Below are 14,126 nucleotides of genomic sequence, written 5' to 3'. Positions count from 1 at the left end.
TAGCCGCGTCGAGCCGCAGAAAGCGCGCGAAAAAATAAGCCTCGTTTGCGTTCAGGTGTCTGACCTGGCTGACTTCGAGGAGCCCGCGCCCGTGATATGGTCACGTGATGCTGGTCCCATTGGCATACATGGAGGGGTGGACTTACGGTCGTACGGTCATAGGGTGACCAAAACCAAACTTTCAGATGGGCTATCATATTTTCTTAACTATGGTGCTCCGCTATGAAGGATTTAAGACGTTTATACATTAGTCTTTCAAATATTCAGTTGAAAACAGACAATAACGATATTGGACGATAATTGCTTGGATCAGTTTCGTCACCCGTTTTATATACCGGAACTACTTTAGCGTGCTTTAATTGGCGAGGATACGTTCCACACAAAATAGATTTATTCATTAGTCGAGCCAAAGCAGAAGATATCACATAGCCTGCGGACTTGAGAAGACGAACTTGACAAGAGTATAGCACATATGCTTTACTTGATGGAGTACTCAAATTTCCATTTCAATTTCAGAAGTGACAGCAGCAAAGTAGAACTGAATTGGGGTAGTTTTAATTCCCAAGAATTCAGAATTTCCCGTTGTACCAGCAACTGGAAATTCGGATTAGTCCGTTGACAATGCACCGCTGTCAGATTTTTTTGACGAGTTAATTACTTCTTGTCAGATTGTGCTTCGATTATAAGCACGAAATGGCTTTTGCGGAAGATTTCGATCATTTATCCCTTCAAATGGGAAACATTGGACCCCAAGTAGAGCAGAAACCTGCGGTTGAGGCTACCCTATCGGGCAAGTATGTTATGGCTTTGCTACCAACTGGTTTTGGCAAGACCAATATTTATGAGAGCTTTGTCTACGGGTGACGAAAATCAAACGCCATCCGATCGTGGTAATCGTTCCTCGTTGCAGCATCACCGATCAGATTGGGCGAGCGATTATCTATGGGTAGTTGCCTTCGAGAAGACAGGGAATTTGCTAAAGAAAATGGCTTCAAACAAGTAGTGAGTCATTATTTCTGCAGAACAAACTCTGTCTTCTGACTTCCAATTTTATGATTGACGAGTCGTCCGTTCTAAACTTGAAGCTTGCCAAAACACTCCAACATTCAATTTAACATTTACTCTGCAAATCTGGCAAAAATCGGAAGACTCTCTCTGCTTACCTTTGCTACCGCTCCTTTTACCGGGCTTCTTTGGAGTTTCGCTCGTTAAATTCAAACTAAATATGATAGTTTTTCCGCGATTTCCTTTGCGAATAGTTGATTGAATTCGAAATGCACATAAATATTCCCACGCCGTTACTGAAGTAGTCTCCTACGCAGCCATTTTTTTAATAGGCTCGGTTCGTTCCTCCCCACGAACCGAGCCTAAAAACGGCTGCGAAGGAAGCTATTACTGAAGTTGTTTTGAGTGTTTCAGTTAGCAAAAAAAGGGTGGAAACATTTTTCATATCACTTTCACTAATTAGATTAACAGATTTGGTCATTCTGAACGCGTCGGTTACTGCAACGGGTGCAGTCCCTTCATTCTCTCCTCTTCCCAAGCCTCCCTCGGCCTTTTCATTCGTTTGCGTGACAAAATACGACTGCCTCAGAAAAACGAGCCGCTTGACTGATTATGAAGGGACTGCTCGCAGTCTACTTTAGGAATCACGTTGTTTAATATTCGAAAGACAAACAAGTACGAGAATCAAAGAACCAAATAAAATACCTGCACATGTTAATACAGTTTGATTTGATGATTTGAGGTCAATACGTGACATGAGCACTTAAATAACATCACACCGGCTGATCGCTGAACATGTTTGTTTCCCATGGATAAACGTTTCGCTTGCTTTCTTGCACCACAAAATCTTCTTTTCTTTAAAATTGTCGCGAAATTGTCTGGACCTTCACACCGGTGAAAACTTGAATGACGCGAGTAAATTTTCTGCTGCCTCCAATCGATTTGACCACCACTTTTTGCCTTCCACTTCGAATTTCACATGTGTAGTACATAAAACACTGCAGTCAAACGTTTTCTCCATGATCATCTGGTCACAAAATCACTTGCGTGCTGATTCCCTTCTTCACAATGTCGGCAAGGCCTGCACTGCCACCCGTCCCTAGTACACATTTGGTAAACCTCCCAGATTCTGGGAGACATGTGACCAGCCTGGACCAGGGGTTTTTCTCAACGACAATGGAGGCAGAGAAGAGAGACCCTGGGAACGAGATTGGGTCCGAAACTTACAGGACGGACCTCGAACTCGGTTAGTAATTGTTATTTACGTTACTATAACCAAAGCATGGTAAACCAAATGAAACTTTTAAATCTATAGAGACAAGGCCAATATACTGTCTAAAGTAAGGTACTGTAAACTGTCAGTTCAAAGTTGAATATATCTGATTTTTCCTTACCATTAACAGTGACAGTTCTCGTAGTATTTGCTGTTGACGCAGTATTGTTGGCTTCACAAGTGTACATGACCTCTCCTCCAACTGTTGTTGCATTGCTCCAAAACAGCTCAAAACTGTTGCTTGTGTGCGCTAGAATGTTATTCTGAAACAACTGATATGTATGGACAGTAGGTTTCCCTTCAGCTGAGCAGGTAATGTTCAAAGGATCTCCTTTGCAAATGTTTTCCTTAGTGCTTTCAACTTTAAACAGGAAATTTTCTGGTTTGACTAGAAAGTAAACACAGAAAGGGTGTTATAGTGTTAACGCAGTTGAATCGACATTCTGCTTGCACCATCTTAAATTGCCATCAATAATTGGGTCGGTGGAGGGGTTGGCTCTATTTTACAATTCAGTTTTTAATTCTCGTTAATTTCTAATTAATGGTTTTCGACTGCAGAGACCTGACAGTAGAAACAAAACTCACGGTCTACAATCAGTGCGTCATCCCTCTGATGATTTATGGTAGCGAAACCAGGACCCTGTATCGTCACCACATTAAGCTGCTCAGAACCGTCCAGCAACGACAGCTTAGGTCTATTTTTAACATCAAATGGGATCACTTAATCACAAACGATTAAACAGATATTGAGATCACACTCATCGGAAATAGATTGCGTTGGTTGGGCCATGTTGCTCCCATGCCAGATGAACATCCATTAAAGTCACTTCTCCATGGAATACTAGGTTCCAGAAGAGTTGGTCGTCCTTTTCTAAGATTAAGGACACTCTAAAGTACATTTTGAAGCGCGGAGCAGTACTTCTCTCATGGAGAAACATTGTAGCAGACCGTCCGGGCTTGCGGAGGTTAGTAAAGGAGGTTTGCAATACGATTGACGACGACAAACGGAAGGACAACACGAAAAAAAGGGCGACGCACCATGAACGGTACAGTGTAGGAAAATGAGCTGCTTGGGACGAACAATTAGTACTGTTACTCATCCTGCAACTTTGTTTTATACCCTTGTCGGGTTCAAGAAGTGTTTGTTTAACTTTTATACAATTGGGATTGACTTACAAACCAACCTATGTGAACATTTTTAACTTACCTATTTTCTTTTAAAATTCTTGGAAAATAGTTTTTGTTTATGTCATTGCAGCTATAATTGCCCCAGTGGATACTACAGAGTGAATTTCAAAGTTGATGATGTATAGATGATGTACGCATGTCCATGTAAACGGTATGGGCCAAAATAGTGGGCGTTTTGACAAAGGGCGAAAGATTCCTAAGCAGCTCCGAACTTAACACCTCCGTAATACTGGTCCATTGAGCTATTGGAACTCACTGGAGTAGGGCTCGCTGGTCGACTCGCTAAATCTGAAATTTCGAGGAAATCTTCTCTAGTAAGTTTTTAATGTCGTTTCTGTTGTGTAAGCTTACAAATCTTTCAAGCTGCCAAATATTTCACAAGGCTAAGAAGATTTTTAGTTTTTCGGATTTTGACGCGAGAAATTTGGAAGGCGTTTGAGCCTTCCTTTTGACTTCAACTGGATTTCTTTCCCGGGCGGCTGATTACCACAGAAATATAATAAATATGTTACCAACCTCGTTTTCTCGGTTTGTACTAAAAGTTACGGTTCCTCGTTTTTCTTGTTGAGTTATATGGTCCCCGCGCTTCGCGCTTGGGTCATAAAAATCAACGGAAAATACTTGATCCGTATGAACTTACAACTCGGATCTCGAACTTGTTTTGTAAGAGATTTTTGATAAATATGTTAATTACTGATTATTAGTAATTATTCAGAATTATATAACAGTCTATAGTTGATAAGCAACGGTAACAAAATTATTAAATGTAAAATATCTATAAATTAAAATCCAGGCATGCTTAATACAATCCTATGAAATACTCAAATACAAATTACTTTCTTAAAGTGTTGCTTCAAAGAGATGTCTTAAAGCTATTTATACAATGAATTAATACTCACAATTTACCACCACAGTGGCATTGTGGTTAACATCATTTCCAATGCCGTTGCTTGCATTGCAGCGATACATTCCCGCATTTGATCTGCTGTTGGGCAGAACAAAGTTGTTACCAGTAAAAAGTACGTCACCGTCGCGACCATTATTTACTTTTGTCCAGGTGATGTTTGGTTCTGGTTCACCATCTGCAACGCAGTTTAATTGGATTGGAGGGCCACCTTCCAGCACAACTTGGTCCTGAGCTCTTGTTGTGAATGATGGTGGTTCTGTTAAAGAATAAAACTAGTTTACCTATATGGTAGAAATGATGCCAAGGGGAAGGGGGTCTTCAAGTATGCTAGCGGTGATTTGATGACGGTTCGTGCGTGGAATTGAAGGGAGATTCATAGGCCTTGAGTGGGGACGATACCAAATGTGGAGCCTCATCTGGACCCTCTTTTAGATCATACCCGAGAAAGGAAACAGGATACGAGCATGTACTTCTTAAGATGGTTTTAATAAGCGCCGAGTAATGCGGCTGATTGAAATTATTGCCCCTGCAGCCGAAGCCCAACGAGGCATAATTGGATCAAAGCTTATAATGTGTACAGAGTAACAAAAGACTGATAGAATCAATCCGTCTTTGAAAAGACGGATTGTTGGCTTGATACCGAAAAAAATCTCGATGTTTCACGAGTTGAGGCGCGCAAAGGATCGACAAAATGCCCGCAAGTGATCAACGAAAGTGCACCGCTCAGTCACCTTGTAACCACAAGGTGAATTTTTTAGTTTGAAAGTAATTTTACAGCGAAGTAACAAATGTGTGCCTGTGTGGTGCTTCTTAAGTTGTTTGAGCTTCATTTTGAGAGGGATTGAAGTAATCGATTGTAGTTCGCCCGAATTGTTCAATGTGTGAACGTTAGAACCCACAACTGAATGACCAGCTCCCAACGTCAGTGGATTCACAGCTCAGTTGGTTAGAGCGTTCAAACCCCGTTGAAGTCCTGAATTTGTCAGGCTTCTTTACGCAATTAAAAATTGCGTTCATATCTGCGAAGATCATAGTTTCACTTGAGTTCTACTTTAGTTTTCGTGTGACTAAAGTAAAGTAATATACACGAGAGAGACTTTTGACTTGATTGAGTACTTGTTCTTTGACCACTTCAATATTTTATGTGAATAGAAGGAGTCGGCTATCCGCACACGCTGATGATCATCAGCTATACCTCTCCCATAGAGAACCAGGTCAAGTAATACAGGAAATAAACACCGACGGAAAAAAATCTTCTGAGTGGTACAAGGAGAACTTTCTTAAAGGAAGTCTTTCCAAATATCAAACTATGATTATATCTAAGCAAGAAAACTATGGGCTGAGCCAAGAGATTATCAAGGTAAGAGAATGAATTCCCCATATAGGCTTTCTACCAAAGGTAATCCCTCTTAAGAAATTTTTAGACATTGTCCCCAGTTCTTCCAGATGTTACTCGCGCGTTGCGTGGATGTTTTCTAGGAAAATTTGTTTATGTTTTGTTTCTTTTCGTTTGAAAGCGAAGAAAAACCTCCAATGTTGTGAGGATGTCTTCTTTGATATTATAATTTCAAGCAAAGGAGCTTCGGCTCTCACTATGTTTTAATACATTTCAAAAATTTATTAGTAGTTTAAATAAGAGACAGACTTACCCTGCACAAAACTGCCCATGAACAATATTAGCAGTGAAGGACGCTCTCCAATGATCACATACTCCCGTGAGCAGTTGTTACATTTACGATCTTCAAGCAATGCTCTTGTGTGCACCATGATTCAGGATTTGAGGGACTGTAAAATCTTAAGAAAGGAAAGACCTAGAGCTGGGAGGTTGGTTCGTTTTAGGAAATTCAATAGGCACACACGGCGAAATTTTATAACTCTAACATCATCAACAGAGAGTCCCACTGCTCGTGTAAACAATACTGTTTGTGAGCGTCCTGAAACTGCCAGCTCTTCTAAGAGGTGTCAAGGCGGTGTTAACTGGAAAAAATTTAGCGTGTGTTAATAAAGGATCATCTTCTACGGGATTATTTCCGGTTCCTAAGAGCCTAGAATAGAGTACGGGCATCTGTAGCACTGGCAGCAGATTTTCAATTTGGGATATCGATGTTGGCGTTATTTCAGAGACGCATCTTTGAAGACAGAAACCTTACATTATTGTTGCTATTGAAGGGTATACAATATATCGACGGGATAGAGATTGGGCCGGAACTGATAAGCGAAAGAAAGGTGGAGTTGCAGTATATGTGCCGGAAAACTTAAAGGTTTTGAATGTTAATCGCGAACGCTCTTTCAAGATGCTTAGTGTGGAATTATTACTTCCGTCAGGACATCATATGCTGATCACTGGATTGTACCATCCTCCAAGTTTTCAGTATGATGAAGGCGATCTTATTGATACCGCCATCGATCGTTGTGATTCATTCTTAGACATTCGTCCAAATGGGTTAGTACTCGGTGGAGGTGATCTGAGCCGATTAGAGCTGGACTCCCTTTCCACTTCATCTGGCCAAGTGCCCATGATGAATTTCGCCACTATAGTGGCTTCCATCTTGGACAACTGCCTCACAAACCACCCTGAGCTGTTCAACGACCCCTTACGCTTTCAAGCGCTGATAAAGACTGACCACTGGGGCATGATACTTCCTCCGGGGAACAAAATTAAACCAATCCGATCTAAATACTGTTTTAGGGATTTTAGAGAGCATCACAAGATAAAATTTACTTCAGAGTTAGAAGATTTTGATTGGACACCTGTGATCAATGCTCCGGATGTTGAAATAGTAACTAGCATATTAAATAAAGAACTGCACAATCTTATGGATAAGTTTTTCCCTGTGAGGAGAGTTGCGATGTCTTCCCGTGACCCTCCGTGGATTACTCCACTAGTTAAATATCTGTTAAGGAAGAAGAAAAGAGCTGATGATAAGGGCCACGTTCACAAAGTGGAGGACTTGTCATCGAAGGTCTATAAGTTGATTGGTGAAAATCGAAAAAACCGGGGTAGGAATGGAGCATAGGGGAGTTTGCACTGGTGGAGGAGAGTGGATAAAGTCACCCTGAGGAAAGAGAAACCTCAGACATATTTAGAAAAGTAATTTCTTGCTGGTCTCAATGATTATTTTGGGGATTTGTGCAATGATGAGAATTATGTCAAACCAGTGCCTCTCAGGGTAAACCCCGAGACACACCCACCCCTAGAGCTCCAGGAATTTGATGTGATGGTGGCATTACCCAAGATTTAAAAAACCGCTAATGGCCCTGATGGGTTGCCGTTTTGGGTTTGGAGAGACATTTGTACAAGTCTCGCTCCTGTGGTTACTGCTCTGTGGAACAAGTCTCTGTCCTCTTACACATGGCCAACAGCTTGGAAAGAAGCTAACATCAATCCCCTCCCGAAGGTAGACACTCCTGTTCAATATTCGGATTTTCGGGGGATTAACGTGACTCCAGTTAAAGCACGCTGTTTTGAAAGAACTGTATACCATCATTACAGTAAGAAAGTCTTTGAGGAAAATCTGACGGTCACACAATATGCGTATAGGGAGGGCTGCAGCTGTACAGACGTTTTGATTCAAATACAGTATAATTACTTAAGGGCACTTGATGATAAGGATTGTAACTATGTTAGGCTTTTTGCAATGGATTTTTCGAAAGCCTTCGATAATGTAAAACACTGGTTAGTTGGGGAAAAACTAAATCTCAATCTTTATCTTGTTAACTGGTATTTAAGCTTTCTAATGGATAGGAAACAAAGACTGATATTCAAGGGTGTTATCTACAAATGGCATAATGTGAACAAAGGAACAACCCAGGTTAGTGTCAGTGGGCCCCATCTTTTTAACTTGTTTAATTATTTGGCCATTAGGGATAATGACCTTACCAGCATAACCAAATATGCTGATGACACCACCTTGCCAGTCAAAGTATGTAAAAATGAAATAGATCTTTCTTAAGAGGGTGTCAATCACTTTTTCAGTTGGACCCAAGATAATGCCATGGCATGTAATCCTAAAAAATATAATGAACTAATACTATGTAAGAAGGTTGCTCATGATATAGACCCTGTGAACAATATAACGCAAGTTTCTTGTTTAAAAGAGGTTACTTTACAAAGTAATCATAGATTTAATGAGCATATCAAGGTTAAGCTGCAGGAGGCCAACAAGTGTCTTTATGTGATAAGATGTTTACGTAAAAAGGGATACCAACAACCAGTTGTAAATTACGTTTTAGATCAATTGTTTTACCTAAACTAACGTACGGTCTATCCGTATACGCCTCCTCAATACCTGAATTAACAACGGTCCAGAATTTTGTACAGCGCTGCTTTAAACGCTATAGAGAATTGACATATATGGCGTATTAGAAGAGGTTGATCGCTCGCTGTTCAAGAAGATCTCCGGTATGCCTGGTCACTCTCTGTACCCTTCCGTCCTGAAAATGAAAGAAAGCTCAGCGCGCCTCCCAGTTTCTAGTAGTCAACTCCCTAGGATTAATACCCAGCGTTTAGTTAGTTAGTTAGTTAGTTAGTTGTTAGTTAGTTTTAACAGGCTTTTTTTCATTGAATTCTTTCTGCTATTTTTAATGTAAGTGTTCTTGTTTTAGCACGTATTTTTGCTTAAAAAACAATAAAGACCTAATCAAGACCTAATAACCCGGGTAGTTTTTGCCAATGCGAAGTAGAGAAACTCAGTCACCTTTTCGGGAGCTACACAATAACATCCGGTTTTTGGCAGACTTTGGAGAGATTCCCTTGGGTATACGATGATAGACGGGATGACATTTAAAGCTACAGAGGACCTAACAGTAGTTGGTGTCACTATAGATCGCAACCTGATCTTCTCTGGGCACATATCAGCTGCATGCAAGAAAGCAAGTTCGCTGGTTGGAGTGTTGGTGCACCTGTGTATGCTCATACCGATCGAAGCTAAACTTCAATATGTAAGATCACAGTCCTACCATACCTAACATACTGCGGATTAACAAAATTTCGTTGAGTGTATGACGTCATCACTTGGCTAATTTGCATATTTTAAAAACTCGAATATCTCTGGAACGAAAAGAGATATTTGAAAAAAAGTAAACAGCATTTTTCTTCTCACGCAGACTACTTTTTTACGTTTCAAAATGTCTTGGATAGGAAAGATGCGATTTTCGTCATAGTACCACTTTAAAAATGAACGCAGAGCGCTATTGTTCTATTTGTTTGTTTGTTTCTTTGTTTTTTTTCTCTAAAATGCTAGCGAACTAGTGTATTTTAATCCGTTTGCCCAACTGGTTTTCGATGTTCCTGGAAAGTGACAAGAAAATTTTGCCCTTATGTTATCAACACGTAATCGCAATGAGTTCTCGTAAAATTTGGGGAAAATATCTCTAGTTTGTGTTTTGAAAAATTTGTGTAAAGCAACCAAACGTTAATTAAGTGTTGGAGCGGATCTTGTTTGACCTTGAACTGACAATTCTTTTCTTATGGCTTCTAATATTAGCGCGATTCCTATTCGCTGGCTATTGACAGTTGACTCTGAAATGGCTTTTGTCCTTTTCCATTTGGTCGCTGAGGGTGTGCTTGTTTTCTTTTAAAACTCATGTGTTTCAAGAAAAATTCATTGCCAAACTAGTGAATTCCAAAGTAAATTTCACTCGAAAAACGGATATCGTGCTCATCGCTTCGTGATTCATGCGATATCGGCTTTTAGCGTAAATTGTACCGTGGAATTCACTAGGTAGGTAGGCAATGAATTTTTCTATAGGAGAAAGCAAAGAAAATGATTTAGTTATTGAAGCAGCAACCGGAAACATCAAAACGCGGACAATTCGAAACCTTTTATTTTCACTAACCCTACAGGCAGTAAGAATAAATAACCAGGGAGCTCCGCTTTTAGGTTTGGCTAAATCTATATATTACACCGTTTCAGTTCCTTCATAAGGTCACATTTTAGCAATTTCTGTTTCTTACTATTCATTTGGTCATTTAATCCCTACATCTGAGGTTACATAATACACATGGAGGATATCACTTTTCCATTGGTAATAGGTCTCAAGTTATTTTTAAATCGACTCCTACTCTGTACAGATCCTAAGTAGATCAGGCAGCAGCCAATGATATGGCCGGAATGTGTTCCGAGTGGATACCCCACGCTCAGAGAACACACACTTAAATTATTAGCCCTGATTAGGTGAACGTTTGGTTTTTCAAACAAGTCTGGTATCGAGGTAGCTTTCAAGACATTGGTTAGACCGACCCTTGAATCCTCCCTGGAATCCGCACCTGGTAGAATACATCAATTCAATTGAATCTATTCAAGGACGAGAAACCCGCCTATTATGCGGCCATGACATTGATTATCATGAAAGACTCTTAAAATTTAAAGAGGGATTCCCTCGAACTAAGACGAAAATACATTATTTTGACTCAGATGTATAGGATAATTTTTGGTTACTGTGACATTAATAGTCGCCAGTATTTTGATTTTATAGACAGGGCTACCCATAGCACATCCATGGATTTGTTTATAAATGTTATCATTGTAGACAAAATAATTGTTGGACAGCACGAAGTTTAATAAGGAGACTATGTCATTAATGTCCAGTTTGGTTCTGGAATCGAATGTAGTGAAGAATCATCTGCCAATTTCTTTTTGATGTAGTTACATGCTTTGTCAACTGGGATAGCGGTAAAGAACTTCGGAAAAACTTTGTGAGTTAGGAACAGAGTAGCCATTGCGATTTTGGATAGGTGCAAGGATGTTGGTGAGGAATTTGGACGTATTATAAAGTGCAGAACCATGTTGCATGTTACAATGGGTCTGAGAGGGTGGCCCTCTTTGTGATGTTTGATAGAGCCGATGATAGCAAGTGGAATGCCATCAGTAGCTCTGAGCCTGGTTTGGAATAAGTGGAGTAATCGATCATTTATCGTTTCTTTAAATTCAAGGGTGTAGCGTTAAGGTCGCCCTCGATTTGGCGGAAAGGGGATCTTGTGATGAGCTCAAAAGTGTTAGGATCCACAAGGAGAGATTCCATTTTGCTATCGTAACCTTTTCTATCTACGCCAACGAAGCAACTTCCTTTGTCGACTTTCATGGTGACTCTGGAGTTGTCTCTCTTTGGGTCATGCAAGGCTTTTGTTTCTTCTTTTGAGATGTTTTTGTGGTTAGTGGTTTGGCAAGCAAGCCTTCCGGAGGATCGCAGTCGTAGAGGTTCGTACGTGATCTTTTGATTCCTCGGGTAGACAGTTAATAGCAGCCTCAACTTCAGCGACAATGTCCTTGTATGGAAATTTGGACGGGGTTGGGGCAAACTTCGGGCCTTTTTTCAAGAGCGAGTGCTTGCCAGGTTGTTGTAGTGGTTTCTTGGAGAGATTGACGACCCAGTTGCCTTTGTCCACAAGTTCAGGTAGCAAGTTGTGGTAGTTCTTTAAATTGTTGAATTTTTTGTGGTGTCTCGCATTAATGTTATTCTGTAATGCTTGAGCTCTTCTTTGTAAGAACTGTGTTAAAGAAGAGAATGTAGCACCATCGAGGAGTGAAGAAAGTTCCCGCTTAATGCTGTCAATGATCTTGTTTGACGAGCCGATAAGGTCATGGCAGATGGAGATCCTAGCACGCATACAGTGTTTGCTAGCACGATCCATAAGACGTTTTAAGAGTAGTTGAGCGCCCGGCGGCATGCATCTCAGAGACTTAGAGATCAGTTGGTACTGGAGTGCTTTGTGGGTAAAGTGAACGTGACGGTGATGCGCTCTTAGTTTAAACGTGGTCTTTTCCAAACGACGAGCAAGGGAGAGGGCCTTCTACCCAGCCTCTTGGCGGATACGTAAAAATATCGCGGATCCGTTACCAGGATTAATCATAGTTAAGTTGAATAGGCGTTCTCTGGTAAAAATTATTAAAAATATGAGCTTTCGACAGCCAGTTTACTGTCTTCAACGGATAAACATAACTGATAACATGAAACGAACCGTTAAAACATTTAAATATAGAGAGTGATAGGCATAAATTAAAAATACGTGAAAAGAATGTTCGGACGAATGCATTTTTTTACTAAAAAGGATGCAGTTTCCTCCTTCCACAATTCACTGAATTCAATCGACCCGCATATTTTCTTCACCATCGAACATGAATCCAATAACCAATTGTCATTCCTTGACACCCTCGTCTCACGCGATTCTGGGAAGCTCAACGTTGACGTCTATCGGAAACCTACACATACAGATAGGTATCTCGATTTCGACTCTCACGATAAAAACAAAATCAGCGCTGCTGCGACACTTCTACACAGATCTTTAATTTAACCCTCCCCAACTCTGAATCTGGTAAAGCCCGTGAAACTGCTCGAATTAGCGACGCACTGCAGTCTACTGGTTACCCGCCAAAAATCACTATTGATATTATAAAAAAGAAATCTTCAACACCAACACCTGAGGAATCAGTCAATATGTTCTTCAAATGGGCTGGCCCAACGAATCGACAGAACTTTAATTTGCGATCCTTCCCTACATTAAAGTATTACTGATCCACTCACGCGAATTCTTAAGAGTCACACGACATTCAAGTCATCAACAAACCAATTAAAACTCTCCAACAGGAATTCCCTGCCACCAAGTTTCGACCTCCTAAAGACGATCAACGCGATGTTGTTTATAAAATCGCTTGCGCTTCTTGTCCATAATTGTAATTACATTGGTGAAACAAAAAGATCAGTTAGCACCAGGAAGAAAGAACATATCAGGAATAAAAAACAATGTGCTAAGGGTTCAAATGTTGCAAAACATGAATGGACTTTTGATCATAATTTATGTGTATCACTCTCTATATTTATATGTTTTAACGGTTCATTTCATGTTATGAGTTATTTTTATCCGTTGAAGACAGTAGACTGGCTGTCGAAAGCTAGCTCATATTTTTCATAATTTTTACCAGAGAACACCTATTCAACTTTACTATATGATTAATCCTGGTAACGGATCCTCGATATATAAAGACTATGTATAATAAAAACGTCACTATTCACATATTAAAAAGTCTTATACCTCGCGGTATAAAGCTAATGTTGTGCCTCTCTCTTCGTAATTTTTGGGGCAGCATTCCTTCGAGTTCTTTTTAAGTTGTAGCGCTTATTATGTTCCACTGGTAAGTATTTGCGACATGGATGCTGCTCATCTGTAAGGATCAAGCTCTGTTCAAGCTCACGTTTAGTAGCTGTGTCTCGTCTTACACTTAGCTTCTCTACTGTATTTTGTGGTGCTCCTGAAATTCTCCTGCATCTCTTTTGGACACGTTCGATTTCTTCTTCTAAATAACAAGGGATTCAACCCCATATCGGCAAGGCGTATTCCAAAAGAGGTCTTATTCTAGAACAGTACAAGGTAACTGCAACCTTCAACGGAAGACCAGCCTTTCTGCACTCACGTAGATGAAAAAGTCTTCTGCTGACCTTCTTCGTAATTTCATTTACATGTACATTTCCGTATTTTGAATAATAAAACAATAGCTCATTCTTTTCCAAGTGCCGCTATCACCCATTTTGAACTGAAAAACAAGCCAAGGGAATATGTTTCTATTGCTTTTATCCTCACAATCAAGCTCAATGTTTGATATTTCGAAAATGGCCTAGTGGACAAGATGTTCGATGAGTCACGGATTTCGCAGGCCCTGAGGCTCAAACCGGAATAAAACAAAACAACAAATAAACTAACTTTGTGACGTTTGAGCAATTGGGGCTCAAATTACAAGGAAACAGTCTACTCTTTTT

At 40.2% G+C, this 14,126-nt stretch overlaps 2 protein-coding genes across 2 annotated transcripts in view; both read right to left on the bottom strand.

The window, feature by feature from the left end:
* LOC138029500 (hemicentin-1-like) overlaps positions 1–3,704 on the bottom strand; it is a 62,570-nt gene extending 58,866 nt beyond the window's left edge. The window contains exons 1-3 of the mRNA XM_068877220.1: positions 3,686–3,704; positions 2,864–2,998; positions 2,400–2,666 (exon numbers count right to left, since the gene is read on the bottom strand). Coding sequence (XP_068733321.1) covers positions 2,400–2,666; positions 2,864–2,998; positions 3,686–3,704 — 421 coding nt within the window. The remainder of the gene's footprint in view (positions 1–2,399; positions 2,667–2,863; positions 2,999–3,685) is intronic.
* The window catches only part of LOC138030708 (lachesin-like), a 73,488-nt gene extending 67,348 nt beyond the window's left edge, over positions 1–6,140 (bottom strand). Inside the window, exons 1-2 of the mRNA XM_068878587.1 lie at positions 6,023–6,140; positions 4,366–4,629 (exon numbers count right to left, since the gene is read on the bottom strand). Of these exons, the coding sequence (XP_068734688.1) occupies positions 4,366–4,629; positions 6,023–6,140 (382 nt within the window). The remainder of the gene's footprint in view (positions 1–4,365; positions 4,630–6,022) is intronic.
* Positions 6,141–14,126: the final 7,986 nt, after the last annotated feature.

Source organism: Montipora capricornis, chromosome 13 (genome assembly GCF_036669925.1).
Source record: "Montipora capricornis isolate CH-2021 chromosome 13, ASM3666992v2, whole genome shotgun sequence".
Lineage (NCBI taxonomy): Eukaryota > Metazoa > Cnidaria > Anthozoa > Scleractinia > Acroporidae > Montipora > Montipora capricornis.
Note: the sequence above shows the minus strand (reverse complement) of the source record. Positions and strands in the feature narration are given on the sequence as shown.